The sequence below is a fragment of the Rhea pennata genome, chromosome 38 (assembly GCF_028389875.1).
Source record: "Rhea pennata isolate bPtePen1 chromosome 38, bPtePen1.pri, whole genome shotgun sequence".
NCBI lineage: Eukaryota > Metazoa > Chordata > Aves > Rheiformes > Rheidae > Rhea > Rhea pennata.
This window is the reverse complement of record NC_084700.1, coordinates 149,067-172,773: the sequence shown is the minus strand read 5'-3', so window position 1 is coordinate 172,773 and position 23,707 is coordinate 149,067. Positions and strand designations below refer to the sequence as shown.

At 72.1% G+C, this 23,707-nt stretch overlaps 3 protein-coding genes across 7 annotated transcripts; all 3 read right to left on the bottom strand.

Annotated features, from left to right (window-relative positions):
• Positions 1 to 205: 205 nt before the first annotated feature.
• On the bottom strand, positions 206 to 10,192 carry EML3 (EMAP like 3). 3 transcript variants are annotated; one of them, XM_062598822.1, is made up of 23 exons: positions 10,076 to 10,192; positions 8,950 to 9,102; positions 8,721 to 8,832; positions 8,441 to 8,647; positions 7,800 to 7,913; positions 7,656 to 7,720; positions 7,322 to 7,445; positions 6,689 to 6,838; positions 6,552 to 6,621; positions 5,851 to 5,961; positions 5,142 to 5,237; positions 4,938 to 5,072; positions 4,478 to 4,598; positions 4,142 to 4,293; positions 3,943 to 4,068; positions 3,148 to 3,279; positions 2,992 to 3,059; positions 2,830 to 2,918; positions 2,638 to 2,735; positions 2,084 to 2,171; positions 1,893 to 1,991; positions 1,358 to 1,488; positions 206 to 478 (listed from the first exon to the last, which is right to left on the bottom strand). In XM_062598822.1, the coding sequence occupies exons 1-23, from the start codon at positions 10,110 to 10,112 to the stop codon at positions 281 to 283; spliced, it is 2,676 nt and encodes an 891-aa protein (XP_062454806.1). In that variant the 5' UTR covers positions 10,113 to 10,192; the 3' UTR covers positions 206 to 280. The 3 variants fall into 3 exon arrangements, with proteins under 3 accessions (XP_062454806.1, XP_062454807.1, XP_062454808.1); XM_062598823.1 differs by having other exon boundaries at positions 5,878 to 5,961; XM_062598824.1 differs by having other exon boundaries at positions 347 to 478; positions 2,663 to 2,735.
• A 741-nt stretch (positions 10,193 to 10,933) lies between these two features.
• Positions 10,934 to 14,531, bottom strand: B3GAT3 (beta-1,3-glucuronyltransferase 3). 2 transcript variants are annotated; one of them, XM_062598848.1, is made up of 6 exons: positions 14,456 to 14,531; positions 13,750 to 13,856; positions 12,799 to 12,955; positions 11,901 to 12,231; positions 11,525 to 11,815; positions 10,934 to 11,430 (listed from the first exon to the last, which is right to left on the bottom strand). In XM_062598848.1, the coding sequence occupies exons 2-6, from the start codon at positions 13,829 to 13,831 to the stop codon at positions 11,332 to 11,334; spliced, it is 960 nt and encodes a 319-aa protein (XP_062454832.1). In that variant the 5' UTR covers positions 13,832 to 13,856; positions 14,456 to 14,531; the 3' UTR covers positions 10,934 to 11,331. The 2 variants fall into 2 exon arrangements, with proteins under 2 accessions (XP_062454832.1, XP_062454831.1); XM_062598847.1 differs by lacking the exon at positions 14,456 to 14,531 and adding an exon at positions 14,314 to 14,442.
• Positions 14,532 to 14,972: 441 nt separating this feature from the next.
• Positions 14,973 to 22,669, bottom strand: GANAB (glucosidase II alpha subunit). Of its 2 annotated transcripts, XM_062598873.1 has the most exons (24): positions 22,637 to 22,669; positions 21,954 to 22,055; positions 21,761 to 21,869; positions 21,528 to 21,655; positions 21,000 to 21,173; positions 20,707 to 20,772; positions 20,266 to 20,486; positions 20,092 to 20,188; positions 19,837 to 20,017; positions 19,595 to 19,748; positions 19,285 to 19,520; positions 19,075 to 19,201; positions 18,924 to 19,003; positions 18,701 to 18,844; positions 18,509 to 18,605; positions 18,333 to 18,434; positions 18,010 to 18,253; positions 17,379 to 17,443; positions 17,225 to 17,301; positions 17,077 to 17,151; positions 16,375 to 16,488; positions 16,181 to 16,293; positions 15,982 to 16,082; positions 14,973 to 15,891 (listed from the first exon to the last, which is right to left on the bottom strand). In XM_062598873.1, exons 1-24 carry the CDS (start codon positions 22,654 to 22,656, stop codon positions 15,782 to 15,784), a joined length of 2,937 nt encoding a protein of 978 aa, XP_062454857.1. In that variant the 5' UTR covers positions 22,657 to 22,669; the 3' UTR covers positions 14,973 to 15,781. The 2 variants fall into 2 exon arrangements, with proteins under 2 accessions (XP_062454857.1, XP_062454858.1); XM_062598874.1 differs by lacking the exon at positions 20,707 to 20,772.
• Positions 22,670 to 23,707: the final 1,038 nt, after the last annotated feature.

Genomic DNA, 23,707 nt, shown 5'->3' with positions numbered 1-23,707 from the left:
GCGGGCTCGGGCGCCCCCGGAAGCGGCTCGGGAAGCTTCGCCGCTGCCTCGGGCACTTCCGGGAGGGGCTCGGGAGCCTCCGGCGGCGGCGGCGGCGGCGGGGCGGAAGCGCGGCCGGAAGCGGGCGCGGGGCGGCGGCGGCGCCGGGGGTGGGGGTGGGTCCGGCGGCGGCGGCGGCGGCGCAGAGAGCAGACGGAGCCGCACGGTGCCGCGGTGCCAAGGTTTATTGGGGTCTCTCGCGGCCTCAGCGGGCGCCGCGGCCCTTGGTCCCCGAGGCGGGCTAGCGCGGCGCCTCGGTGCCGTTGCCGGTGCTGCCGGCGGCGGGCGAGGAGAGGGAGCAGCGGCGGGGGCCGCCCAGCACCCGCCACTGGAAGACGCTGGTGTCCTTCCCGCCCAGCGACACGAGGTGCGCATCGTCGTGGCTGAACCGCACGTTGGTCACGTGGCTCCCGTGGCCGCCGTACACGTGGCTCGGCGCCTGCGGCGACCCGGTCGGCGTCGGCACCGGCACCAGAACCGCCCGCGGCGCCGACAACGGCAACAGCACCAGGACGGCGCCACTGGCGGCACCAGCACCAAGCGGGACCGACTGGGACGGCCCGGTGCCCGCCTGCCCCCCGTGCACATGTGTGTGAGCACGTGCACGCGGGCGTGGGGCTGGCCTGCGCCGCTCCCATGGGCACGGGCACGCGTGCATCGGGGCAACGTGCCCTGGGCGCCCCTGTGTGCCTACACGAGCGTGAGCACACGTATGCAGGCACCTGGGCATGTGTGTGCCGTGTGCTGGACTCTGCTGTGCGCACACACGCGTGAGCACACACACACATGCTCAGCTGTGCATAGCCATGTGAACACACACACGTGAGCATACACGTGCGCACACATGCATCTCCTCCGGCTCCCCCCCACCATGTGAACACACACACGCGTTCCCCAGCTCCCCGCGCGCTCGCGTGCTCACCTCTGCCCTACGTGTGGCCCTCCCCACACTCCCTCCCTGTGTGCGCATGTGTGCACAAAACCCACGGCTCCCTGTTGCACATGTATGTGCATGCCCTCCCCTTGCACATGTGCACGCTCTCCCTGTACACATGCATGCATGCTCTCCCTGTGCACGTGTGTGTGCACATGCCCTCCCCTTGCACACGTGCACACGCTCTCCCTGTGCACACACACGTATCCATGCCCAGCCCAGCCATCCTGTGTCTCCTCCGTGTCCGCTCTGTGTCCCCTGCCCCCCTCCATCCCCATGTCCCCTCTGCATCCCCATATCCCTTATCACCATGTCCCCCATCCCCTGCCCCTGTGTCCCCCCTGTCCCCCCGCCTCCCCCCGTCCCGATGCGGGTCCGGCAGACCTTGGGGCGGGCGCAGGGGTACTGGAAGAGGTGCACCTTGCAGAAGTCGTCAGCCACGGCCACCACGCGCTCGTCGTGCGAGCGGCACAGTGAGTTGATGTCGGTGCCGTCGGAGCCGTCGGGCCAGACGCCTGCGCGGCCATGTCAGCCGGGGTGAGGGGGGACGTGGAGGGGATGGAGGGGACAGGGGGATGGAGAGGGGACAGAGAAGGGATGGAGGGGACACGGGGGGAAGTGGAGGACACATGGCAGGGGACAAAGTGGGGGACAGAGGGGACACGGGGGGTGAAGCAGAGAACAGAGGAGGGGGGATGTGGAGGGGACGTCAGGGGCCAGAGAGGTGGCAGGGAGGCCGTGGGGGGGGGATGGAGGGGACACGGGAGGGGTGGCAGGGGGGTGCAGAGGGGACATGGGCAGCAGGGTGACTACATGGGGCAGCAGAGGGCTGGAGGGGGATATGGAAGGGCCGGGGGGCGGTGGGGGGTGCGGAGGGGTGTATGGGGCCGTGGGGGCGGTGGGGGGGCCGTGGGCGCACCGAAGACGTGGAAGCCCAGCACGCAGGTGTAGGTGGCCCACTCGCGGTCGCGGCTCTCGTAGCGGTTGCGCAGCAGCTTGCAGCCCCCGGCGACGTCCCCTGCGCGTGGGGAGGCAGCGGCAGGGAGGCGCCGGAGCCCCGGAGCGCGGCCAGAGCGGCCCCACGGCGCCCCCGGAGCCCGGCACACTCACAGTAGAGGATCTCGTAGTCGCCCGAGTTGGACATGATGAAGTGGCCATCCTTGGACCAGTCCAGGTGCGTGATGAAACTAGAGTGTCCCTGCGGCAGAGCCCGGCCTCAGCGCCCACCGGAGCGAGCCGGAGCGCCGGAGCGAGCGGGGGTGTGGGACTGAGCGGGAGCATCGGAGCAAGCGGGAGCATCAGAGCAAGCGGCAGCACTGCAACGAGCGGGGACACTGGAGCGAGCGGGAGCACTGGAGAGAGCAGGAACATCGCAGCAAGCGGGAGCATCGCAGCAAGTGGGGACACTGGAGCGAGCGGGAGCACTGGAGGGAGCAGGAGCATCGGAGCAAGCGGGAGCATTGCAACGAGCGGGGACACTGGAGCGAGCGGGAGCACTGGAGGGAGCAGGAGCATCGCAGCAAGCGGGAGCATCGCAGCAAGCAGGAGCGTGGGACCAGGCAGGAGTGTCAGAGCCAACAGGAGCATCAGATGGAGTGAGCGGGGGTGCGGGCCGGAGCGGGGCCGCCGGAGCGAGCGGGCCGCGGGCCGGAGCGCCCGCTCACCGCGCAGCGCCCGAAGCGGCTGTACTTGCGCCCGCGCTCGCCCACGCCGTAGATGTAGATGAAGTTGTCGTGGGAGCCCAAGGCCAGGAACTCGCCGTCTGCGGTGGGAGAGGCGGCCGGTGAGGCCAGTGGCGCCACTCGGACGGATGCCCGGATGCTGGACGTACGGACGCCCGGACGCACGGCCCCCACCTGGCGAGTAGCGCACTACGGAGAGCTGCTCGTTGCCGTCGGAGCCGGCCGCCAGTACCCGCTGCGTCTCCGCGTCCAGCACCAGCCACCTGCGGGGAGGCGGCGGGTGAGTGCCGCCGGCCGCTCCGGCCGCTCTGGCCCCGCCGCTCCGCCAGGATTTACCGTCCCGTCTGCAGCCCCACGGCCACCACATGTCCCCCGGGGTGGAAGTCGGCGCAGAGGCCGGCGTCCTGAGAGCGGGGCGAGAAGCTCAGGGCTGGCGCCGGCACCCGGCTCTGACGCCCAGTTCCCGCTCCCAGCCCCGCTCCCGCTCGGCACCTCCAGCGGGAGGCTCCAGGCCAGCACGTGCTCCCGGCTGTCCCAGACGCAGAGCTGCCGGTCGTGGCCGCAGGTGAGGAAGAGGCTCTGCGACGGGTGGGTGGCCAAGCCCCAGAGCTCGTCCGTGTGGCCCTGCGGTGCCCAGAGCCCGGGTCGGCGGGCGCTCCGGCCCCGAGCGGTGCCCGCGCCCCCGCCAGCAGCGATGCCCCCGGACCGCGGATGCTCTGGCTGCCAGCGGCACCCCAGATGCGAGGTGCCCCATGCGAGGGATGCTCCAGCTAGGAGCAAGCACCCGGATCCGGGGTGCTCCGGCCAGGAGCGACACCCCAGCTCCAGGTGGCTCCATCTGGGAGCGACACTCCCCATGCCCAATTCCGGAGCCGCTCCATCTGGGAACGGCGCCAACCCCGGCTGCGGGGCTGCTCCGTGTGGGAGCAATGCCCTGACTCCTCAGATCTGCAGCCACCCTGGCCAGGAGCGACACCCTCAATACCCAACTCTGGAGCCGCTCCATGCGGGAATGGTGCCCCTAACCCCAGCCCTGGGGCTGCTCCATCCAGGAATGGCAGCCCTGGCTCCACAGCTGCTCCATGCAGGAATGGCGCCCCGTCCCCATCCCCATCCCTGTCCCCATCCCCATCCTCGTCCCCATCCCCATCCCTGTCCCCATCTCCATCCCCATCTCTGTCCCCATCCAGTCCCTGTCCCATCTCCATCCCCATCCCTCTCCCCATCCTGTCCCCGTCCCCATCCCTGTCCTGTCCCTGCTGCACCAGTCCCACGGCCGCCCGGCACCTGGACGATGGGGGCGAAGCCGGTGGCCAGGCTGCCCCGCAGCAGCGCGTTGCGTGTGGTCCCCACCAGCAGCTCGTCGCCGTCGCCCTCCGCGATGGTGCGCACGGCGCCGAAGCGCTCCGGGAGCTGCGCGGAGCGGGACGGCGGTCAGGGCTGCGGAGCCGCCGCCGCTGCTGGAGCTGCTGGAGCTGCCGCTCACCTCGGCCTCGCACAGCAGCGCCAGCGCCGGGCTCCAGAGCCGCAGGCGCCGGTCCTTGCCGCCGCCGCTGAGCACGGAGCCGTCGGCGCGCAGCCGCAGCGCGAAGACGCTGCCCTCGTGCGCCCGCGTCTGCTGCCCGATGCGGTATGTCTCTGCCGGACAGATGGATGGACAAGCGCATCAGCATCCCCACAAGAAACCCTGTCCATCTGTCCATCCATCCTGCGACCCCACCCCATCCGTCCGTCCTGCTCTGAAGCCAGGGGGACGCACGGACGTGGCCACCTCCGCGACCTCCCCCGTCTGTCCCTCTGCCCGTCCAGCCGCCCCCAGCACCTTTGGCGCCCGGGCCGCCCGCCCGGCTCCAGGTGAGGATGTTGCCCTCAGAGTCGCCCGTCAGGACGTCGCCGGCGCCGTCAAAGATGAAGCATTGGATGAATTTTGGCTTCTTGTACTTCTGTGGAGGAACGAGGTGGTGGGAGCGGCCGGGACACGGGACGCCCCGTCCCGGGACACGAGACACCCCATCCCAGGACCCTCTCCATCCTGAGACACCCTCCATCCTGGCTCCCACCGTGGTGGTTCCCATCCCAGCCCCTATCCGTCTTCCCATCCCTGTTCTCATTCTGGGATGCCCCATTGCAGCAGCTCCCTCCTGGTTCCCACGCCTGTATTCCTGCTCCGGTATTCCTGCCTGAGCATTCGTGTTCCTGCTCTGATGTTCCCACCCCAGCATTCCCACCCCGGTGTTCCCAGCCCAGCACTCCCGCCCCGGCGTTCCCGCCTGGCAGCTCACCCCAAAGACGCCCTGCTTCTTGGTGAGCGCCGCCCCGCTCCAGGTCCAAAAGTAAACATGGGATTTGCCGCCGGTGACGATGCTGCCGCTGTCTTGGGGGTTGAACTCCACCGTCAGCACCGACTCGTTCGTGCTCTGCGGGGGCAGGCGTCAGCAGCGTCCGGGGCCCAGGCACCCGAGGGGCCCAGGCATCCGGGCACTCACCTTGACCTCGATCAGCTTTGTGCCGCGGGCGCAGTCCCACACCGACATCATGTGCTCGTTGGAGTCGTCGACCACGCAGAGGAAGGCGCCCTGGTCCTGGGGGGGCAGTGAGCGGGGCCGGGGGGCGGCCAGGGGGCAGCTGGGGGGCTGGGGGGCTGCGGCGACTGGGGAGCGGGGGTGCCATGGCCATGGCTGGGGGGCCGGGGGGGTGCCCAGAGGGCCAAGGGGATGGCGAGAGGGCAGCCACAGGGGCAGAGGGCTGCAGCAGCCAGAGGGCTGGGAGGGGCCGCAGTGGCGCCCGGGGCGGGGGGTGAGGGGTTGTTGGGGGGGCAGCCAGGAGGCCAGGGAGGAGCGGGGTGGGGGGGGCTGTGGCAACCAGGGGGGAGGGGGGCCGCAGCAGCACCTGGAGGCCAGGGGGATAGCCTGAGGAGTGGGGGGGCAGCCAGGAGACCATGGGGGTGCCCGGGGGGGCTGCGGCAGCCAGTGGGCCGGAGGAGGCTACAACAGCACCTGGGGGGCCAGGAGCATGGCTGCGGGGGGCAGGTGCTGGCAGGCAGCTGGGAGGCCGCAGTGGTGCCCGGAGGGCTGGGAGACATCTGGGGGGGCTGGGGGCAGCCAGGGGGCCAGGGGCAGGCTGGGGGCCTGGGGGCAGGCTGCGGGGCCGGGGCTGGCCGGGGGGCAGCCGAGGGGCCGGAGGCCGCGCACTCACGGCGGTGGAGAAGGCCAGGGCGCCCACCCCTCGCTCGAAGCTGCCCAGGCCGATCTGCTGCAGCGTCAGCAGCGTGGCCGAGTCCCAGATGTGCACCATGGGCTGCAGCGGCTGCGGGGCGCCCGACCTCGTCGGCGGCGGGGATGGCGTCCGGCCCCCCGCTGCCCCCCGCGCCACCCCCCGCCTGCCGGGCGCGCTGCCTCCCGCCCCATGGGGACACCGGGCAGCCCGCGTCCCGCGGCACGGGGATGCACGCATGTCCTGTGTCCTGCTGCAGGAGCACATGTGTGCGTCCTGCATCCTGCAGTGCATCCCGCAGTGCATCCCGCTGTGCAGGGAGAGGCGTGCATCCCACATCCCACTGTGCATCCCACATCCCACTGCATCCCGCTGTGCAGGGAGAGGTGTGCATCCCACATCCCACTGTGCATCCCACATCCCACTGCATCCTGCTGTGCAGGGAGAGGTGTGCATCCCACATCCCACTGTGCATCCCACATCCCACTGCATCCCGCTGTGCAGGGAGAGGTGTGCATCCCACATCCCACTGTGCATCCCACATCCCACTGTGCATCCCTCATCCCGCAGTGCATCCCGCTGTGCAGGGAGAGGCGTGCATCCCACATCCCACTGTGCATCCCACATCGCACCATGCAGGGGGGTGCTGGGACGCTGCACGGCGCCTGCTGTGTCCCCAGTACCTTGCCATCCTTGTCGACGCCGGCCGCCTGCCCGGTGGCCACGCGGACCCTGTCAGGATGCACGGAGAGGCTGCGGGGAGCGGCGGGTCAGGGCCGCCGTCCCCCAGGGCGGCGCGCAGCCCGGCGCCGGCGCGCACCAGCGGACGCAGTCGGTGTGGCGCAGGTAGTGGCGCTGGCGCCGGGCCGCCACGTGGAAGAGCACCACGGCGCAGGCGATGAAGTAGACCAGCTCGCCCGACGCCAGCACGTAGAGGTTGGAGCGGCTGTCGCGGCCCCGGTAGCCGTAGCTGCGGCACCGTCAAGGAGGGGACGGACATGGGGACGGGGAGGCGTGTGGGGATGGGGACAAAGACGGGACAGGAACGGAGACAAGGACGGGGATGGGGACAAGGACGGGGATGGGGACAGGGACGGGGATGGCTTGGCGATGCGCGGGACGAGCCTGGCCATGGGGACACCTTGGCCGTGGGGACGGGGAGGTCGCAGGGATGGGGGACGCCTCCACCACGGGGCTGCCTTGGCCCCAGGCACGGTGCTGTTTGGGGGCTGTTTGGGATAATTTCAGGGCTGTTTGGGGCCACTTGGGGCTGTTCTGGGCCATCTGGGGCTGTTTGAGGGCTGTTGGGGGCTGTCCAGAGGCTGCTGGGCGCCATTCTTGGCTGTTTGGGGGGCATTCAGGACCATTTCAGGGCCATTGGGGGCAGTTGGGGGTTGTTTAGGGCCGTTTGGGGCCGTTTGGGGCTGTTTTGGGGCCGTTGAGGGCAGGATACACCCAGTCGAGCTGCAGGCGCTGGGCAGGCAGCTCGGTGCGCAGCTCCTCGTAGTTGCAGACGCCGGAGGGGATGTACATGGTGATGGGCCGCCCGCGCAGGAACATGCGCACGGAGGTGCCCTCTGCGGCGGGGCAGCGCGGGGGCGTCAGCGCAGGGGCGTCCCCCCGTCCCCGTATCCCCCGTCCCTGTGTCCCCCATCCCCACATCCTCCCGTGTCCCCGTCCTCCCCATGTCCTCGCATCCCCCCACCCCCGCACCCCCATTCCCGTGTCCCTCAGCCCCACATCCCCCCGCGTCCCCATCCTCCCTGCGTCCCCCCGTCCCCACTCACCCAGGTTGTAGGCACCACGGCGGGTCCCCGCGGCTCCCGGGCCGGTGCCGGGCTCCCGCAGGCGGCTGCAAGGCAACAGGGAGGCTCATGGGCACCACCGTGGGGTGCCACTGTGGGGTGGGGAGGGCGGAGGGGAGGTCCCACCTCTCGGAGCTGCCCGTCGGCAGCAGCAGGTTGGCGGCTGAAGCCGCTTTCTTGCCGAGGCGCTGCCGGGCCTTGGTCCTGTCGGCTTTGTCGGTGGAGCTGTTCCTGCGCAGCCTGCGCCAGCCGCCGCCGCCGCCGCCATGGCGGGGGGACGCGGTTGGGACGGGGCACGGTGCCTCCCCCCCTGCCCAGGCAGCCCGGGGACTCGGCCCCTGCCGGGACCCACAGCTCTGCGCACCCCCCAGCAGGCCCAGGCATCTGGGCAGCACCTCATCCCCCCATGGGAGACCACCCCCCAGCAGGCCCAGGCATCTGGGCAGCACCTCATCCCCCCATGGGAGACCCCCCAGCAGGCCCAGGCATCTGGGCAGCACCTCATCCCCCCATGGGAGACCACCCCCCAGCAGGCCCAGGCATCTGGGCAGCACCTCATCCCCCCATGGGAGACCCCCCAGCAGGCCCAGGCATCTGGGCAGCACCTCTTCCCCCCATGGGAGACCCCCCCCCAGCAGGCCCAGGTGTCCAGGTAGAACCTCACCCCCCATAGGAGACCCCCCAGCAGGCCCAGGCATCTGGGCAGCACCTCATCCCCCCTCCCCACCCCTGACCCCCCCCACTCTCTGGGGCCCAGGCGTCCTCACAGCTCCTTGCGGGGTCCCCGCAGGGCCGGACTGGGGGCTGCAGAGGCACCAGTGCTTCCTGCCTCGGCCGGGGGCTCTGGGGAGGCTGGGGGGGGGCAGGGGGGGGACCCAGGCGGTACCGGCTCCGCGGGGCCCCCCTGGCTCCCGCCGCCCCCCGGCACCTCCGGCGGCTCCGTCTGCGTCGCCACGCTGATGGGGGGCCCCGCGCTGCAGGACGGGCAGACGTGAGCGGGGCTGGGGGGCCGGGGCGGGTGGGGGGCAGTGGGGGGGGGGACTGTACCTGGGCCCACTGCCGAGGGGTGGTGGGGGCGGCGCGTGCCCCATGGCGGGGTCTGGGTCTGGGTCTGGGTCCGTGTCCGGGTCTGGGCCCGCGCGGGGCTCCGGGGCGCCGGCTGCGGATGGGGAGAGACATCAAACCCCGAGAGCTGGCGGCTCCCCCACCGTGGGGGCCCAGGCGTCCGGGCGCCCCCCTGCCTCGGGGGCCCAGGCGTCCGGGCGACACGCCTCACCGGGGGGCAGCGGCGGCGGCAGGTGCCGCTCGCAGAGGCCGAGTCTCCGCAGGGCGTCCGCCAGCGCCGCCTTCACCAGCGTCAGCTCCTGCTCCTGCGCCTGCAGCCGCCGCTCCAGGGCCGCCAGGGGCTCAGGGGCCGTGACGCCGTCACCTGCGCCAGGCGGGGGACACGATGGGGATGGGATGGGATGGGATGGGCACGGGACGGGGATGGGAACGGGGACAGGATGGGGATGGGGACAGGACGGGGATGGGAACTGGGACGGGATGGGCATGGGATGGGAATGGGGATGGGAATGGAGATGGGATGGGGATGGGAAGGGATGGGTGGCGGGATGGGATGGGCACGGGACGGGGATGGGAATGGGGACGGGATGGGGATGGGATGGGGACAGGATGGGGACGGGATGGGATGGGGACAGGACGGGGATGGGAATGGGGATGGGATGGGGATGGGATGGGATGGGGACAGGATGGGGATGGGAATGGGGATGGGATGGGGATGGGATGGGATGGGGACAGGACGGGGATGGGAATGGGGACGGGATGGGATGGGGACGGCATGCGGATGGGATGGGGACGGCCCACAGCGAGCTCACGCTGCTGCTGGGTCCCAGGCGTCCAGGTGCCCCCCCGCTCTGCCCCATGGACCCCACTGTCCCCCCATGGGCCCAGGCATCCAGGTGCCATCCCTGCCCCGTGGGGGGGGGGCAGGTGTCCACGTGGGTGCTCGTGGCCCCAGCAGGAAGCTGCACCCCCCCCCACAAGCACCGGGCGGATGAGTGTGGGGGGCAGCCTGGGCCTCTGGGGGTGCAGCGGGGACCTGCCAGTGCTGCGCCCGGGACACCTGGGCCCACGGGGAACCGGTGAGGTGGCATGGGGGGGCTCCCGCATGCCCCCCCGGGCACCGGGAGGGTGCTGGCAGGGGAAGAGGCTCCTGGATGCTGGGGATTGCTGGGGGGGCGGCAGCGCCCGGACGCCTGGGCCCCCTTCCTGGACCCCCCCTCCCCAGGGCTCGAGCGCCTGGGCCCCTCCCCAGGCGCAGACGCTTGGCCCCTCCCCCCGGGCCCGGACGCCTGGGCCCCCAGCAGGCCCGGACGCCTGGGCCCCCGGCGAGGTCTCACCGCGGGGGCCGCGCTCGGGCTCGGGCTCCGGCTGCATCGCGCGCGGGCGGCCGCGGCCATGCGAGGCCTCGGCCTCGGCCTCGGGCTCCGGCTCGGGCTCCGGCTCGGCCGCCCCAGGAAGCGCCGCGGCGCCGAGTCATTTCCCCTCGGCGGCCCCGGGCCGCTGCCGCCGCCCCCGGCCGCGCCCGCCGCCGCCCGGCGCCGCCCAGGGGCCCCCGGCGTCCGGCTCCCCCCACCCAGCGGGGGCACGCGGTGCCCGGGGGACGCGGCGGCAGGGGGGCGGGGGGGGCAGAGACACACGGACGGACACGCGGACGGACAGACGGACCCTCCCCGTCTGCAGGGCGCGCTGGAGCCGCTGCCGGGGCCGCCGGCCTGGCCGTCCGCACACCTGCGGCACGAGAGTGCCGGGGGTGGCCGGATCCGGGGGATCTGGAGGAACCCAGGGGGGATCTGAGGGGGTCTAGAGCCCCCCCCACGACCCCGTGCACCAGTGAGCGCCAGCGGGGATCCAGGGGGTTCGGATCTGAGGGGATCCATGGGCATCCGGGTAGGCCCAAGGGGATCTGGGACGGATCCAGGGGGATCTGGATGGGTCCAGGGGAACCCACAGGATCTGGGGGGGATCCGGGGGGATCCGGCCCCCTGCAGGCAGTGATGCCCGGAGCACACCCCCCCCCCCCGAGCGGAGGCTCTTGACCGAGGCGCTGGCCCGTCCCGGATCCAGCAGCGGGAGCGGAGAGGGGGGAGTTTGGCCAGGGAGTCTCGGCTGGGGCTCGCTGCCCCCCACCTGCCCGCCCCTCCCCCCAGCACGCCCCCCACCCCACTGGGGCTGCCGCATCCCGTCACACGGCCGAGCACGGAGCCGAGCCGGCGGTTTATTGCGGAGGAGCTGCCGCCGGGGAAAAGGGGCTTCGGCCGCGGCCCGAGGAATGAACTGGAGCGGCACCGCGGCGCTTCCCCGTGTCCGGCGTGTCCCCGCGTCCGGTGTGTCCCTGCCTGTGGAGCGTCCCCGTCTCCGGCGTGTCCCTGGCTCCAAAACGCACCCGCCTCTGGTGCATCCCCACGTCCGGCGCATCCCCGCGTCCGGCACATCCTTGTGCCCGGCGCGTCCCTGCGCCTGGTGCGTTCCCGCACGCAGCGCGTCTTGGCATCCAGCGCGTCCCCAGGCGCTCGCGTGCAGCGTGTCCCCGCGCCCGGCGCATCCCCGTCTCCGCATCCAGCGCGTCCTCGCGTCCCGGCGTCGTCTCCGGCGCTCACACCTCCACGCGGGGGTCGGAGCCGAGCCCCTCGCGCTGCAGCTGCTCCTCCTGCCGCATCTTGGGCTTCTCCGTCCGCGTGTGCCACACCAGCACCTGCGGGCAGGGGGACGGGAGCGTCAGCGGGGCCCCGACGTCCGGGTGCCATCCGGCGGTGCCGGCGCGGGGCCCCGGCGCTCTGGCTCCTCACCCGGGTGCAGTTGTCGGCCTTGGGCTCCAGCTCGTCGACGGAGACGAGAGCCTGCAGCAGGCTGCTCTCCAGGTAGCCGCGCTCGGCCCGCGGGTCGAAGTGGGCGCCGGGCCTCGCCAGCAGCAGCCGCAGCGCCACGGCGAAGCCGGCCATGTCCAGCGGGAAGGGCCGCTCCGGCTTCCAGGCCGTGTGGAAGCCCACGACGCGGCCGCGCTCCACCAGCGGCCGCTCGAAGCGCAGGCCGCCCACCAGCCCCACGGGCCACACCGCCACGCGCCGGGTGCTGCGCATCTGCAGCGAGAGGCAGCGGCGGTGAGGCCGGGGCGGCGCCGGCGGCGGTGCCGGCGGCTCCGGGCGCCCGCGCGCGCGTCCCCACCTCCTCGAAGAGCCGCAGGCTGTAGGTGTTGTCGTCGTCGGCGAAGTAGACGACGGCGGGCTCGGCGGGCGGGCGGGTGTCGCGCAGCCACTGCAGCGCCCGGTTGCGCTGCTCGGCGCCGCGGGGCCGCAGCCAGGCCGGGTCGCCGGGGCGGCGCCGGCGCTCGGGCGCCGTGGGCGCGTGCAGGTGGGTGAAGCGCAGCCCGCTCTGCGCCAGCAGCCCGGCCACCAGCGCCGACGGCGCCGCCGCGTCCTCCACCACCACCCAGTGCAGCCGCGGCACGTGCAGCAGCGTCTGCGACAGCCGCACCAGCTCCGCCTTCTGCACCAGCCTGCGGTGACAGCGCCTCAGCCCCGCGCCCAGGGGGCCGGGGGGGGCACTGTGGGGCTGAGGGGGCCGGGGGGACTGGGAGGGAGCCCGGGGGAGCTCGATAAGGCCAGGGGGGTCCCGGGGAGCTGGAGGGGGCTGTGGGAGCTGGATAAAGCTGGGGGTGGGGATGTAGGAGGCTCTGTGGGGCTATGGGGGGCCCCAAGGGGCCATGGGGAGGTGCTGCCCCCCCCTCGCATAGGTGTGAAAATGTGGGGTGTCATGGGAGAATTATTGGGGGCTGTGGGGAGGCAGCAAGGTCTCCTGGTGTAGATCGGGGGCTATGGGGGGGCACAGAGGGGCTGTGGGGTCTCACCTGGTGCAGGTGTGGGGGCCCCTCTGGCAATACTGGGGGGCCGTGGGGACCCAGGGGGACTAGAGGGGTGCGGGAGGGTCTCACCTGGCGTAGGTGAGGGCCGGGGGGGTCTCACCTGGTGTAAGTGGGGGTCGGGGGGCTATAGGGGTCAGGGGTGTCTCACCTGGCATACGTGGGGGGGGTCTGTGGGGGCTATAGGAGGCAGGGAGGTCTCACCTGGCGTAGGTGGGGGTCACCACGTAGATGGTGGGCAGCTCGGGGGAGGGCGGCCCCGGGGGGGGCATCCGGGGCCCCCCGAGCCCAGGTGCCCCCCGCTCGTGGCCCTCGCCGCCGGGGGCCCCCTCACGCCGCACCCGGCAGTCGCAGGGCTGCCCTGGGGGGGGTCAGGGTGTCATGGAGGGTCTTGGGGGGGGTCGAGGGCCCTGTCCCTGATGTCCCCGCAGTCCCCAGTTGTCCCTGTGGTCCCCATGGCTCCCAGTATCCCCATTCTCCCCACGATTCCCAGTTTCCCCAGTTGTCCCCGTTGTCCCCACGATCCCTGGTGTCCCTGAGGTCCCAGCTGTCCCCATTGCTCTCAGAGTCTCTGTTGCCGCCATGGCCCCCCACTTGTTCTCTGGTGTCCCCAAGGCCCCTGGTGTCCCTGTTTTCCCCATGATCCCCAGTTCCGCCACTGTCCTCAGTTGTCCTCATAGTCCCCGAGGTCCCAGTTGTCCCCGGTGTCCCTAAGGTCCCTGGTGTCCCCGTGGATCCAAGTTATTCCCAGTTGTCCCCAAGGTCCCTGTGGCTCCCAGCTATCCCCAGTTTCCCCGTTGTCTCCATAGTCCCCAGGGTACCTAAGATCCCTGTTGTCCCCGGTGTTCCCATGGTCCCCAGTGTCCCTGAGCTCCGTCTTGTCCCTGGTGTCCCCATGGTTCCCAGTTGTCCCCAGTGTCCTCCAGGTCCCTGGTGTCCCCGTGGCCCCAGAGTTCCCAGTTGTCCCCAAGCGCCAGGTTGTCCCCACGGTTCCCTGCTGCCCCCACAGCCCTCAGCATCTCCTGTTGTCCCTGAGGCCCCTAGCGTCCCTGTGGATCCCAGTTGTCCCCAAGCTCCCTGTTGTCCCCAGTGTCCCTGAGGCCCCCGGGGTCCCCGCCGTGGTCCCTGCTGTCCCCGGCATCCCCGCAGCCTCACCGAGCTGCAGCAGCGCGTACAGCAGCCCCCCCAGGGACGCCAGGAAATAGGCGACGAAGACGTTCCTCAGCTTCAGCCTCATGGCGGCGCCGGGCTGGGGGCAGCTGCTGTGGGGGGGTTAGCAGGGCCGGCCCCCGCCGCTCCCGGTGCCGTCAGCACCCTCCCAGCAGCCCTCCCAGTGCTCCCAGGACCCCCAGTAGCCCTCCCAGTGCTCCCGGTATGCCCCCGCGCCCCCCCCAGTACCTCCCAGCAGCCCCCTCAGTGCTCCCAGTATCTCCGCCGGCTCCCCAGCAGTGCTCCTAGTACCCCCCAGCAGCCCTCCCAGTGCTCCCAGGACCCCCAGTAGCCCTCCCAGTGCTCCCGGTATGCCCCCGCGCCCCCCCCAGTACCTCCCAGCAGCCCCCTCAGTGCTCCCAGTATCTCCGCCGGCTCCCCAGCAGTGCTCCTAGTACCCCCCAGCAGCCCTCCCAGTGCTCCCACTATCCCCCAGCCCCTCACCAGTACTCCCAGTGCTCCCCAGCCCCCTCACAGTACCCCCAACAGCCTCCCCACTGTTCCCAGTACCCTTCAGCGCTCCCAGCCCCGCCCCGCCAGCTCGTTTCCATGGCGACGGCGGCGCGGGCGGGAGCGCGGACGTGGCGCGGTCGCCATGGAGACACCAGGGCGACGCTGGAGGGGGGGGGAGAAACGCTCTGCCGGGACTCACGGGGAGGCGGCGGGGCCGGAGCGCAGCGGAGCGGGCCGGAACCGGGGCCCGGGCCGAGGCCGGAGCCGGGACCGGGGCCCGGACCGGAGCCGCCGCGGCCGCGCAGCCGCCGCCGGGCCCGTCCACGGCACTTCCGGTCCCTTCCCGCTCCGCTCCGCGCCGCTTCCGCCTGGAGGGGTCCGTCCCCTTAGAGACTCGGCCCAGAAACGTGCTCCAGCACTTCCGTTCCGGAGGGAACAGTGGTCTCAAGCTTCCGGTCCCACCCTTGCTCCGCTCCGGGCCGCTTCCGCCCGCGGTCCCGGGGGAAGGGTGGTATCCGTTCCCGCCCGGGCCCTGTCGGGAACCGCGCCCCAGCACTTTCGTTCCGGAGGAGCGAGGAGCACACCCGAACACCTGCCCCCCCCGGGGGAGGGGGGGAATATGGGCACCCGGACGCCTGGGCCCTCACGGGCTTGGGCCCAGGCACAGGGAAGGGGGCCCCAACGTGCCCCAGGCAGCAGACGGCAGCACTATGAGCTCGGTTTTTTCCTGGTTTTATTTGTCTTTTATCAAAACGCCGTGCGGGTGCTGCCGCCCCCCCCCCATCCCCCCACGCCGGGGCACCGGCTCAGCAGCTAAAAACGGATCCAGGGGCCGGAGCCACCCCCCCCCCCCCCCCCCAAAATCCCGGCGGCTGGGACAGCAGCACGGCCGGAGCAGCCGCCGCCAGGGCAATTCCCACATGATCCGGGCGCGTTCGGTCCCATGGAGCCCCACAGGTAGCACTGCCATGGGGCAGAGGGACTAGGTGCCCCCCACCCCCATGCGCCCCCCTGGCCCCCACTGGGGCCAAGGGAAAAGAGAGGAGGAAGGACCGAGGAAAGGGGGAGGGGGGAGGGAAGACGGGGTGCAGAATGTGGGGGGAGGGGAGGGGAGGGGAGGGGAGGGGAGGGGAGGGGAGCGCAAGGAAAAGAGGGGCTGTGGGGCAGGGAAAGGGTGTCAAGCTCCCCGCGTGGGGCACGGGGTGCAGTGCCTGCTTGGTCCCCATCTCACACCAGTTCTGCCGGGCCCCACAGCCAGAGGTGCCCCCGCCCCCCCCCCCCCCCAGCCCCACACGTGGCAGACGAGGGTGGGGGCCACTGCAACAACCCCCCCCCCCCCGAGTCCCCAAAACTGCCTGGAGCAAAAACTGCTGTGCTGCTTCCCCGGGCCGGGGCCGGATCCTGCCCTGAGAGAGGGGAGGGTCCCAGGGGGGCCCAGGGGGCTGGATCCTGCCCCGGGGGGGGGGGGTTCCAGGGAGGGTCCTGGGGAGGCCGTGGCCGCACCCCCACCCCCCGTGGCCCCCCATTATCGCAGCAGGATGCTCCAGTCGTCGGCCATGCGCACCCCCGGCTTGCGCAGTGTCAGCACCGATGTCTCGGCCTCATGTTGGAAATCCAGGAGGGTCTCGGGGCCGGCTGTGGGGGGGAACCGGGATGAGGGCGGGGGGGAACCGGGATGAGGGCGGGGGGGGGGGGGAACGCCTCTGCAGCCCCCCGAGCGCTCACCAGCGGGCCGCAGGACGACGGTGGCCGGCTTCCCCACGCCGAGGATCACCACGCGCTCCAGCCAGGCCGGGGTGTCGAAGGCGCCGGCAGGATCCGCGGTGCTGCGCGGGGAGGGGGACGGATGGGAGCCGTCGCTGCCACGCCGTGCGGGCGCATTGACAGACGGACAAACGGACAGACACGCGGCCGCAGCGGGTACCTGGCCGTCAGCGTGCCGCTAGCAAAGGTGAAGCGCCGGTGCAGGAAGCGGTTCTGGGTCTGGAAGTCGAACGTGTGCCCGTCGTCCAGGAAGAGGTCGCCCTCGGCGGTGCCCTGCGCCAGGGGGTGAGCGTGGGGCGGAGGGCGGCCGCCGTGGGGCCGCCCCGCCCGCCGTGGGGCCGCCGCGGCACTCACCTGGGGGCTCAGGGCCACGTAGAGGGTGAAGGGGTCATGGCGCATGCACTCGGCCGAGCGCCGCACCCGCTCCTGCCGCGGCACCACCGTGCCGCCGCGCTGGAACACCGGCACCTGCGGGGCAGCGTCGCAGGTGGCCCCGGCCCCACCGCGTCCCTCCTGGCGTCCCCAGCGCTCGCCGTGTCCCCAAGCCCCCATCGTGTCCCCACTGCACCCCCGGGACCTGCCACATCTCCACCGCGGCCCCCGACGCGTCCCCTGCCGTGTCCCCAGCTCCATAACGTCCCCCATGGCATCCCGGCCCTGTGTTCGCCCCAGCGCCCACCGCATCTCTCATGCCGGCCCCAGTGCCCCACTGCGTCCCCAGCCCTATGCCCACCCCACTGCCTGCTGTGTCCCCACTGGTGTCTCCGGTGCCCTGCCATGTCCCCCACGGTGTCCTGAGCCCCATACCTGCCCCGGTACCCGCCGTGTCCCCTCCGGTGTCCCCAGTACCCCACTGTCCACCATGGTGTCCCCAGCCCCATGCCCACCCTGGTGCCTACCATGTCCCCTCCAGCATCCCCAGTGCCCCACGGTGTCCCCAGCCCCATGCCCGCTGCGTCCCCAGTGCCCTGTGCCCGCCCCGGTGCCTGCTGTGTCCCCTCCGGTGTCCCCGGTGTCCCACGGCGTCCCCAGCCCCACGCCCACCCCGGCACTCACGCTGCTCATGGTCACCGGCACGTAGAGCGTCTGGGGCGCGTGGTGCTTCTGGCGGGAGGCAACGTCGTACCAGACCTGGGGGAGAGCGCGGTGAGGCCGCCGCCGGCCTTCACGGCCCCTCATTGCCCCCTCCCTGGCCCCACCTCACCTCCCCCTTGCCGGGCAGGTAGACCTGCACGCCGCGGGCGCCCTGCTCTGTCACCGGGTGCACCAGCAGGGCCCTGTCTGGGGAAGGGCGGTGCGGGGTGAGCGGCGGTGCCGGGGGGCTGCTGCTGCCCGGCCCCGGCCCGGCCTCCGCTCACCAATCATGTACTGGTCATCGATGGCGAAGGTGGTGACGTCGTCGGGAAACTCCATCCACAGCGGCCTGGAGGAAACGGGGCGCTGAGGGCCAACGCTGGGGCAGCCAGGACCCACGCGGGGCCTGAGCTCAGGGGCCAAGGACCCATCGTGGGTCCCCAGAACTTGTCCCAGGGCACCCAGAACCTATTTCGGACCCCAAAGGCTGATCCCAGGGTGCCCAGGACCCACGCAGGGGCCCAAGGTTCAAGCCCAGGGGCCCAAAGACCCATTGTGGGACCTGTGCACTCATCCTGGGGTGCCTGGGACCTATCTCGGGGCCTGAACACTAACATTGGGGGACCCAGGAGCCACATGGGGGCACGAGGGCTAAGCCCAGGGACTGAGGACCCACCCTGGGGCATGTGCACCCATCTCAGGGTGCCCAGGACCTATCACGGGTTGCGAGGGCCGATCCCAGGGCGCCCATGACCCATGTGGTGGCCCAAGAACCAAGCCCAGGAGCCGAGGACCCACCTTGGGGTCTCTGCACCCATCCCAGGGAGACCGGGACCCCTCTTGGGTCCCGAGGGCTATTCTTGGGGCACCCGGGACAAACCTGGAGACCCAGGGATCCGTGCTGGGGTCACTCACCTCATGACGGGCTGCCCGTGGCGGTAGCTGTGGTAGAAGGCCGTGTACCAGAAGGGCAGCAGGGAGTAGCGCTGGCGGATGGCGGCACGGATCAGCGCCGTGTTCTCCTCGCCGAAGAGCCAGGGCTCGCGATGGGCAGTGTCCAGGTGAGCGTGAGCCCGGAAGAAGGGCTGGTAGGCGCCCGCCTGGTACCAGCGCACCAGCAGCTCCGCGTCTGGGTTCTTGAAGAAGCCGCCCACGTCCGCTGCAGCGAGGGGGAGCCGGGGCTCAGGGCAGCCCCCACGGCGCCGGCAGCCCCCCTGGGCCCTTCCCGCCCCACTCACCTCCGCAGAAGGAGAGCCCGGCCAGCCCCATACTGAGGCACATGGCAATGGAGATCTTCAGGTGGTCCCACTCGGCCGCGTTGTCACCCGTCCACACGGCACCTGCACGGAAAGAGGGGGACAAGTGAGGCAGGCGGCTCGGCCGGGTGCTGGCGGCGCCAGCCTGCCACGCTCACCGTAGCGCTGGGAGCCGGCGAAGAAGGCCCGGCTCAGCACGAAGGGTCGCTCCCGGCCTCCGGAGCGCTGCACCTGCCCCTGCGCCGTCGCCATTTGCTGCGGGAGAAGGAGGGAGGAGGCAGTGAGGGGGCGATTGCCCGGTGCTGGAGCCTGGCGGGCACCGGGCAGCCGCCCCACCACCCCATGCTCACCACATAGAAGCCGTAGAGGTTGTGGAGGTCGCGGTGCTCCCAGCCACCGTGGTGCACTGCGTCCTTGTGCATGGTCACCTCGGGGCCGCTGAACACCGACGGCTCGTTCATGTCGTTCCAGGTGAAAAGGTTTTCGGCAGAGCCCTGCCGGGGCGGGGGGGAAGGCGGTGAGCCAGCAGCAGCAGGCACCGGAGCCCACGCGCCCGGCCCCCCATCTCCTCACCTCGTACTGCTCGTAGCCGAACATGCTGGCCCACCAAGCGCGCATGGCCGGGTCGGTGAAGTCGGGATAGCCGGCGGAGCCTGGGGGCAGTGGCGGTGGTGAGCGCGGGCTCCCCCTGGCCCCCACGCCGCCGCCCCGGCCCCACGCTCACCTGGCCAGCACCAGCCCTCGTAGTCGTTGCCATCCTTAGTCTTGATGTAAAAGCCGCGGGAGCGGATCTCGTTGTGTACGCGGTAGCCGCTGTCCACCTTGATGTGCGGGTCCACGATGCTCACCATCTTGCCGGGGAGGAAGAGCAGCCACGTCAAGGACGGTGAGAGGGGACGGGCCGCACCGCGGGGCCCCCGCGGCGTCGTCCCACCTTGCGCTTCTTGGCGGCCAGGCGCTGCAGCATGGCGTGGGGCTGCGGGAACTTGCTGGGGTCCCAGGTGAAGTAGCGCTTGCCGTCGGCGTGCTCGATGTCCAGCCAGATGACGTCGCAGGGGATGTCGTGCTCGTCGAAGCCCCGCTCCACCGCCGCCACGTCCTCCTCGTCGTTGTAGTTCCAGCGGCTCTGGTGGTAGCCCAGGGCGAAGAGCGGCGGCAGGGCCTGGGTGCCTGTGGGGAGGGTGGGGGGCTCGCGGCAGGGGGGGCAGGGCGGCAGTGGCGGCCCCCCCAGCCCCGCACCGTACCGGTGAGGGAGGCGTACTGCGCCGACACGGCAGCGGGCGTGGGGCCCAGCAGCAGGAAGACGTCGATGATGCCGCTCTCCGACATCCAGCGCACGTCGGTCTGCGGCGTCTCGCCGCCACCCTGCATGTAATCCAGCAGCTTCCCGAAGAGGGTCTGCGCGGGGGGAGCGGGGCAGCGTGGGTACCGGCCCCCTGGCGCGCCCCCCTCCACCGCTGCCGCTCCCCCCGCACCGCCGCCGCACCTTGCCGGCCGTGTTGGAGCCGATGTCGACCCAGGTCTCGGCAGCGTTGAGCCAGAAGATGCCGAGGGTGCGGTGGGCGTTGTGGGCCAGCAGCAGCGGCACGGAGCCGTAGAGCGCCATGGGGTTGTAGAGCTCGTACTGGAAGACGTCCAGGTTGTAGAGGCGATACGGGTCGCCGCCCCTGCGGGAGGCCCGAGCCGTGAGTCCCCGCTGCGGCCCGGCCCGGCCCGGCCCCCCGCCGGTCCCCACGCTCACTCGGTGGTGTGGAGCCGCAGGCTCTCCGCGTGCTCCGGGATGCCGTAGACATGCTCAAAGCCCGGCAGCGAGAAGTCCAGCCCCACGGAAGTTGGGCCTGCGGCGGAGGGAGGGGGTGAGCGGCGGCGGTGGCGGCGCCGGGACGGCCGCCAGGCCCATGCCGCCGGCGCTCACCGTGCGGCTTGCTGTCCGTGTGCGTCTTGAAGGTCTCCTCCCAGGCGCCCGGCTCCTCGGCAGCCTCGCTGGGGGCCCCCGCTGGCGTCGGGGGCTGCGTGGGGCTGTCAGGGTCAGGGGGGGCCCCGGTCACTGCCGCCGCTTCCCCCGGGACCTCGGCGCTCTCGCCGTCGGCCGCTGCTCCGTGCTCCTCTGTCGCCGCCGGCTCCGCAGGCATCTCCCTGCGCGGGGCGAGTTTGTGGGGGGTGCCGGGGGCGCCCGGCTCCGCGGCGGCTGCAGGCGGGGGGAGGCTCCGGCGATGCGGGGCCCGGCGCGCTCTCTCTAGCTGCCTCCCCGGCCCCCCGCTCCCCCCGGCCCCGATCCCTCAGGAGCCCCGCGGGAGCCGGGCGGGGGGTGGTGGGAGAGGGGAAGCAGAGACAGCAGCAAAAGCCAGAGATTTACCTACGGAAAAGGCTCTTGATCTTATCCCACAAGCTACTGACCGAGCTACTAACTTTATCCGAGAAACTGGGGCCCGGGCGGGGGGAGCGCAACCAAACGGAAACAGAAACACAGCGAGAGTCAGTGCGAGGCCCCCGGCCGCCCCGGGGCCGCGTCCCCCCCACTGGGGCCGCGTTCCCCCCCGCCCCGCGGCCATGCCCCACCTCCCTCGCCGGGGCCGCGCTCCCTCCCCGCCGCCTGCCCCCGGGGCCGCGTCTCCCCCCTCCCCTCCCCCCGGGGCCGCCCCAACTCACGGGCGCCGGCGGAGGTGCTCGAAGAGCAGCAGCCCGCGGGCGTTGACGCTGCAGAGCAGCTCTCGGTCCCGCAGCAGGTCCAGGCGGAAGGGCTTCGCCGTCACCAGGAGCCGGTGGCCCCCTGCGCCCAGCGCCAGCTCCACGCTGCTCTCATCGCGCCCCGTCACCGCCAGCCTGCGGGCACCAGCGTTCAGGGCAGACACCCCGGCCCCACAGCCTCCCCAGCCCCTCCGCGCCCATGTCCTCCCTGCGTCCCCATCCCTGTGTGTCTGTTCCCACAGCCTCCCTGCACCCACAACCCCATTCCCACGGCTGTCTCGCATCCCTGTCCCCATCTCTACATTCTCACGGCCTCCCTGTGTCCAAGTATCCTCCTGCCACCCCTCTCCCCATACCTGTAGCCACACCACACCCTTGTCCCTATGTCCCCACAGACTCCTCACGTCCCCCGTCCCCACAACTGTCCTGCATCCCCCTCCCCATCCCCTGTCCCCATCCCCGCAGCCTCCCCCCGTCCCCGTCACTCACGGTACAGCAGGCGGCTCGGCCACCAGCACATCCGGCACCCGGAACCGGGGCCGCAGCGGGTTCAGCTCGTCGATGCGGATGCGAGTCATGTTGCCCTGCAGCCCCCAGAGCTCCAGCAGCAGCAGCACCTGCATCAGGGTGGCCTCAGCGGCGCACAGCCCCTTCCCCGGAACCCCCAACCCCCTGAGGGCCCCCCAGTCCCTCGGATCCCCCTTCACCCTCCGCTCCCAGACCTTGTTGTCCTCATTGATGAGCTGCAGCGTGGCAGAATCAGGGCCGAGCTGCAGCGACTCCAGCAGCGCGCGGTACGGGGAGCTGCCGGGCTGGAGGCTCCGCTGGCGCCTGCAGGGGCAGTGGCAGTGGTGGAGTCAGGGCAGCCCTGGGGGGCGCAGCGACAGCCCCCCTCCAACCCTCCACCAAACGCACCTGCAGAAGGCGCTCTGCTCGCAGGTCTTAAAGTTGCTGCGGTCCACGGCAAGGGCAGCCACCAGGCACAGGGCTGCCCAGGCCAGTACTGCCGGCCCCTGCCTGCAGACAGCCAGGGTTGGGCAGCGGCTCGTGGAGCCCCCGCCGCCGCCCCCACTGCCCCGCGCGCCTGGGGATCAACCGGGAGGGGGGGAGGACGGGACACCTGGGGGCCAACGGGGACCCCCACCTCGGTCCCATCTCGTGGGGTGGGGGGGCGGGAGGAGGCTCCGGGCTCCTAGGTACCACCTGGGGGGTGGGGCCCGGACGCCTGGGTCCCACGGGAGGGGGGAGGAGGGGCCCGGGCGCCTGGGTCCCACGGCGGGGAGGAGCCCGGACGCCTGGGTCCCGGGGCGGGGTGGGGAGAGGAAGACTCAGACGCCTGGGTGCCGGGGGAGAGGGGATCCCGGACACCTGGGTCCCGCCCGGGAAGGGAGAGGGCCCAGACGCCTGGGTCCCATCCGAGGCCTTGGCGAGGGGGAAGCTGCTCGGAGGCCCCGGTGCTATTGGGGGGGGGGCTCGGACACCTGGGCCCCGTCCTGGGGCAGCAGGAGGGGGAGGGGGCCCGGGCGCCCCGGTCCTACCGGGGACGGAGGGGAAGGAGATCAAAGCCTCCCCCCCTCCCCCGCCCACCCCACGCTCACCTCCCCGGCGCCGCCGCCATCTTGGACCAGGCCTGACCCTTCACCCCGCCCCTGCCCCCACGCCGCCGCGTCCCACTGGCTGTCTGGAGCCCCGCCCCTAACGTCACGGAGTTCCGCCCCCAGGGGCGGGGCTCGGGCATCATCGGCGCCCCGCCCGCCCGAGCTGGTTGCCAGGGAGACGGTTGCCCCACACTCTCCGCTCCGTAATTGGCGCGAGGCGGCAGACGGATGGGGACAGCCGCCAATCAGAAAGCGAAATGGGAAAGCGGCGGGCCGGCCCTTGGAGGGACAGGACCAGTGTGCAGAAACACCGACCAATAGAAGCACAGGAAAATCAAATGACGGCTAGAGGCGACCAATAAGAACGCCGCACAGGAGGAAGGGGTGGGAGCAGCAGCAGAAGGCAGCACGGCCACCCAGGAGGCGGGCCGCGCCCGACCCAACCAATAAGCGCAGGCGAGCTGGGCTGGAACCAATCAGAGGCGGCAGCAGGGCCGGAGTGGCAGCGCACACTAGCCAATCAGGCATCGAGCTGTCTGAGGCGACCGCAGAGCGGGAAGACGTGGAGGCTCTGAGGGGGCCGCCATAACCGGGGGATGGGGCCGCCGCGCCGGCCCAGCCCCAGGGCGCCTGGCTGCTGGCCGCCGCCACCGGCGCCCTCGGAGGGGGGGCGGCCGCCAGCCCGAGCCGGAGCCGGGGAGGGTGAGAACTCAAAAATCCTATTTTCTGAGCCCAAACTCTGCCCCCGCGCCGCGCTGCCTGTCAGAGCTTCCCCCGCCCCGCCCCCGTCGCCATAGCAACGACGCGCCCGCCTCGCTTCCGCCGATTAGCTCCCCGGGAGGGCGGGAGCAGGAGCGGCCGCCAATCAGTGCGCGGCGGCGTAGGGCCCGCCTTGCCTGCGCGCCCAATCAGCAGGCGGCGGGGGTTGAGTGGCGAGAGGCGACGGCAAATCAAAGGGCGGGAGGGCCGCGGCAGCGTGAGCGGCGGGGGCGGAGGCCAATAGGGACGGGGGCAGCCGGCGGGCCGAGCTGCCAATCAGCGCGGGCGGGGGCGGTCCTTTCCGCCGCCGCT

What these genes read in the sequence shown, in the direction of transcription:
- EML3 (XM_062598822.1), bottom strand. Translation starts at nt 10,112, where the DNA reads ATGCAGCCGGAGCCCGAGCCCGAGCGCGGCCCCCGCG. An exon ending in GCTGGGCTTCCACGTCTTCG is followed by an intron (nt 1,489 to 1,892) that starts GTGCGCCCACGG and finishes ATGGCCGCGCAG; the next exon opens with GCGTCTGGCCCGACGGCTCC. An exon ending in ACCCCTGCGCCCGCCCCAAG is followed by an intron (nt 479 to 1,357) that starts GTCTGCCGGACC and finishes GGGTCGCCGCAG; the next exon opens with GCGCCGAGCCACGTGTACGG.
- B3GAT3 (XM_062598847.1), bottom strand. Translation starts at nt 14,354, where the DNA reads ATGGAAACGAGCTGGCGGGGCGGGGCTGGGAGCGCTGAAGG. An exon ending in GGGGCTGGGAGCGCTGAAGG is followed by an intron (nt 13,857 to 14,313) that starts GTACTGGGAACA and finishes ACCCCCCCACAG; the next exon opens with CAGCTGCCCCCAGCCCGGCG. An exon ending in GTACGCGCTGCTGCAGCTCG is followed by an intron (nt 12,956 to 13,749) that starts GTGAGGCTGCGG and finishes GACCCCCCCCAG; the next exon opens with GGCAGCCCTGCGACTGCCGG.
- GANAB (XM_062598873.1), bottom strand. Translation starts at nt 22,656, where the DNA reads ATGGCGGCGGCGCCGGGGAG. An exon ending in CTGCGGCTCCACACCACCGA is followed by an intron (nt 20,018 to 20,091) that starts GTGAGCGTGGGG and finishes GGCCTCCCGCAG; the next exon opens with GGGCGGCGACCCGTATCGCC. An exon ending in CGGGCTCTCCTTCTGCGGAG is followed by an intron (nt 18,254 to 18,332) that starts GTGAGTGGGGCG and finishes CCCTCGCTGCAG; the next exon opens with CGGACGTGGGCGGCTTCTTC.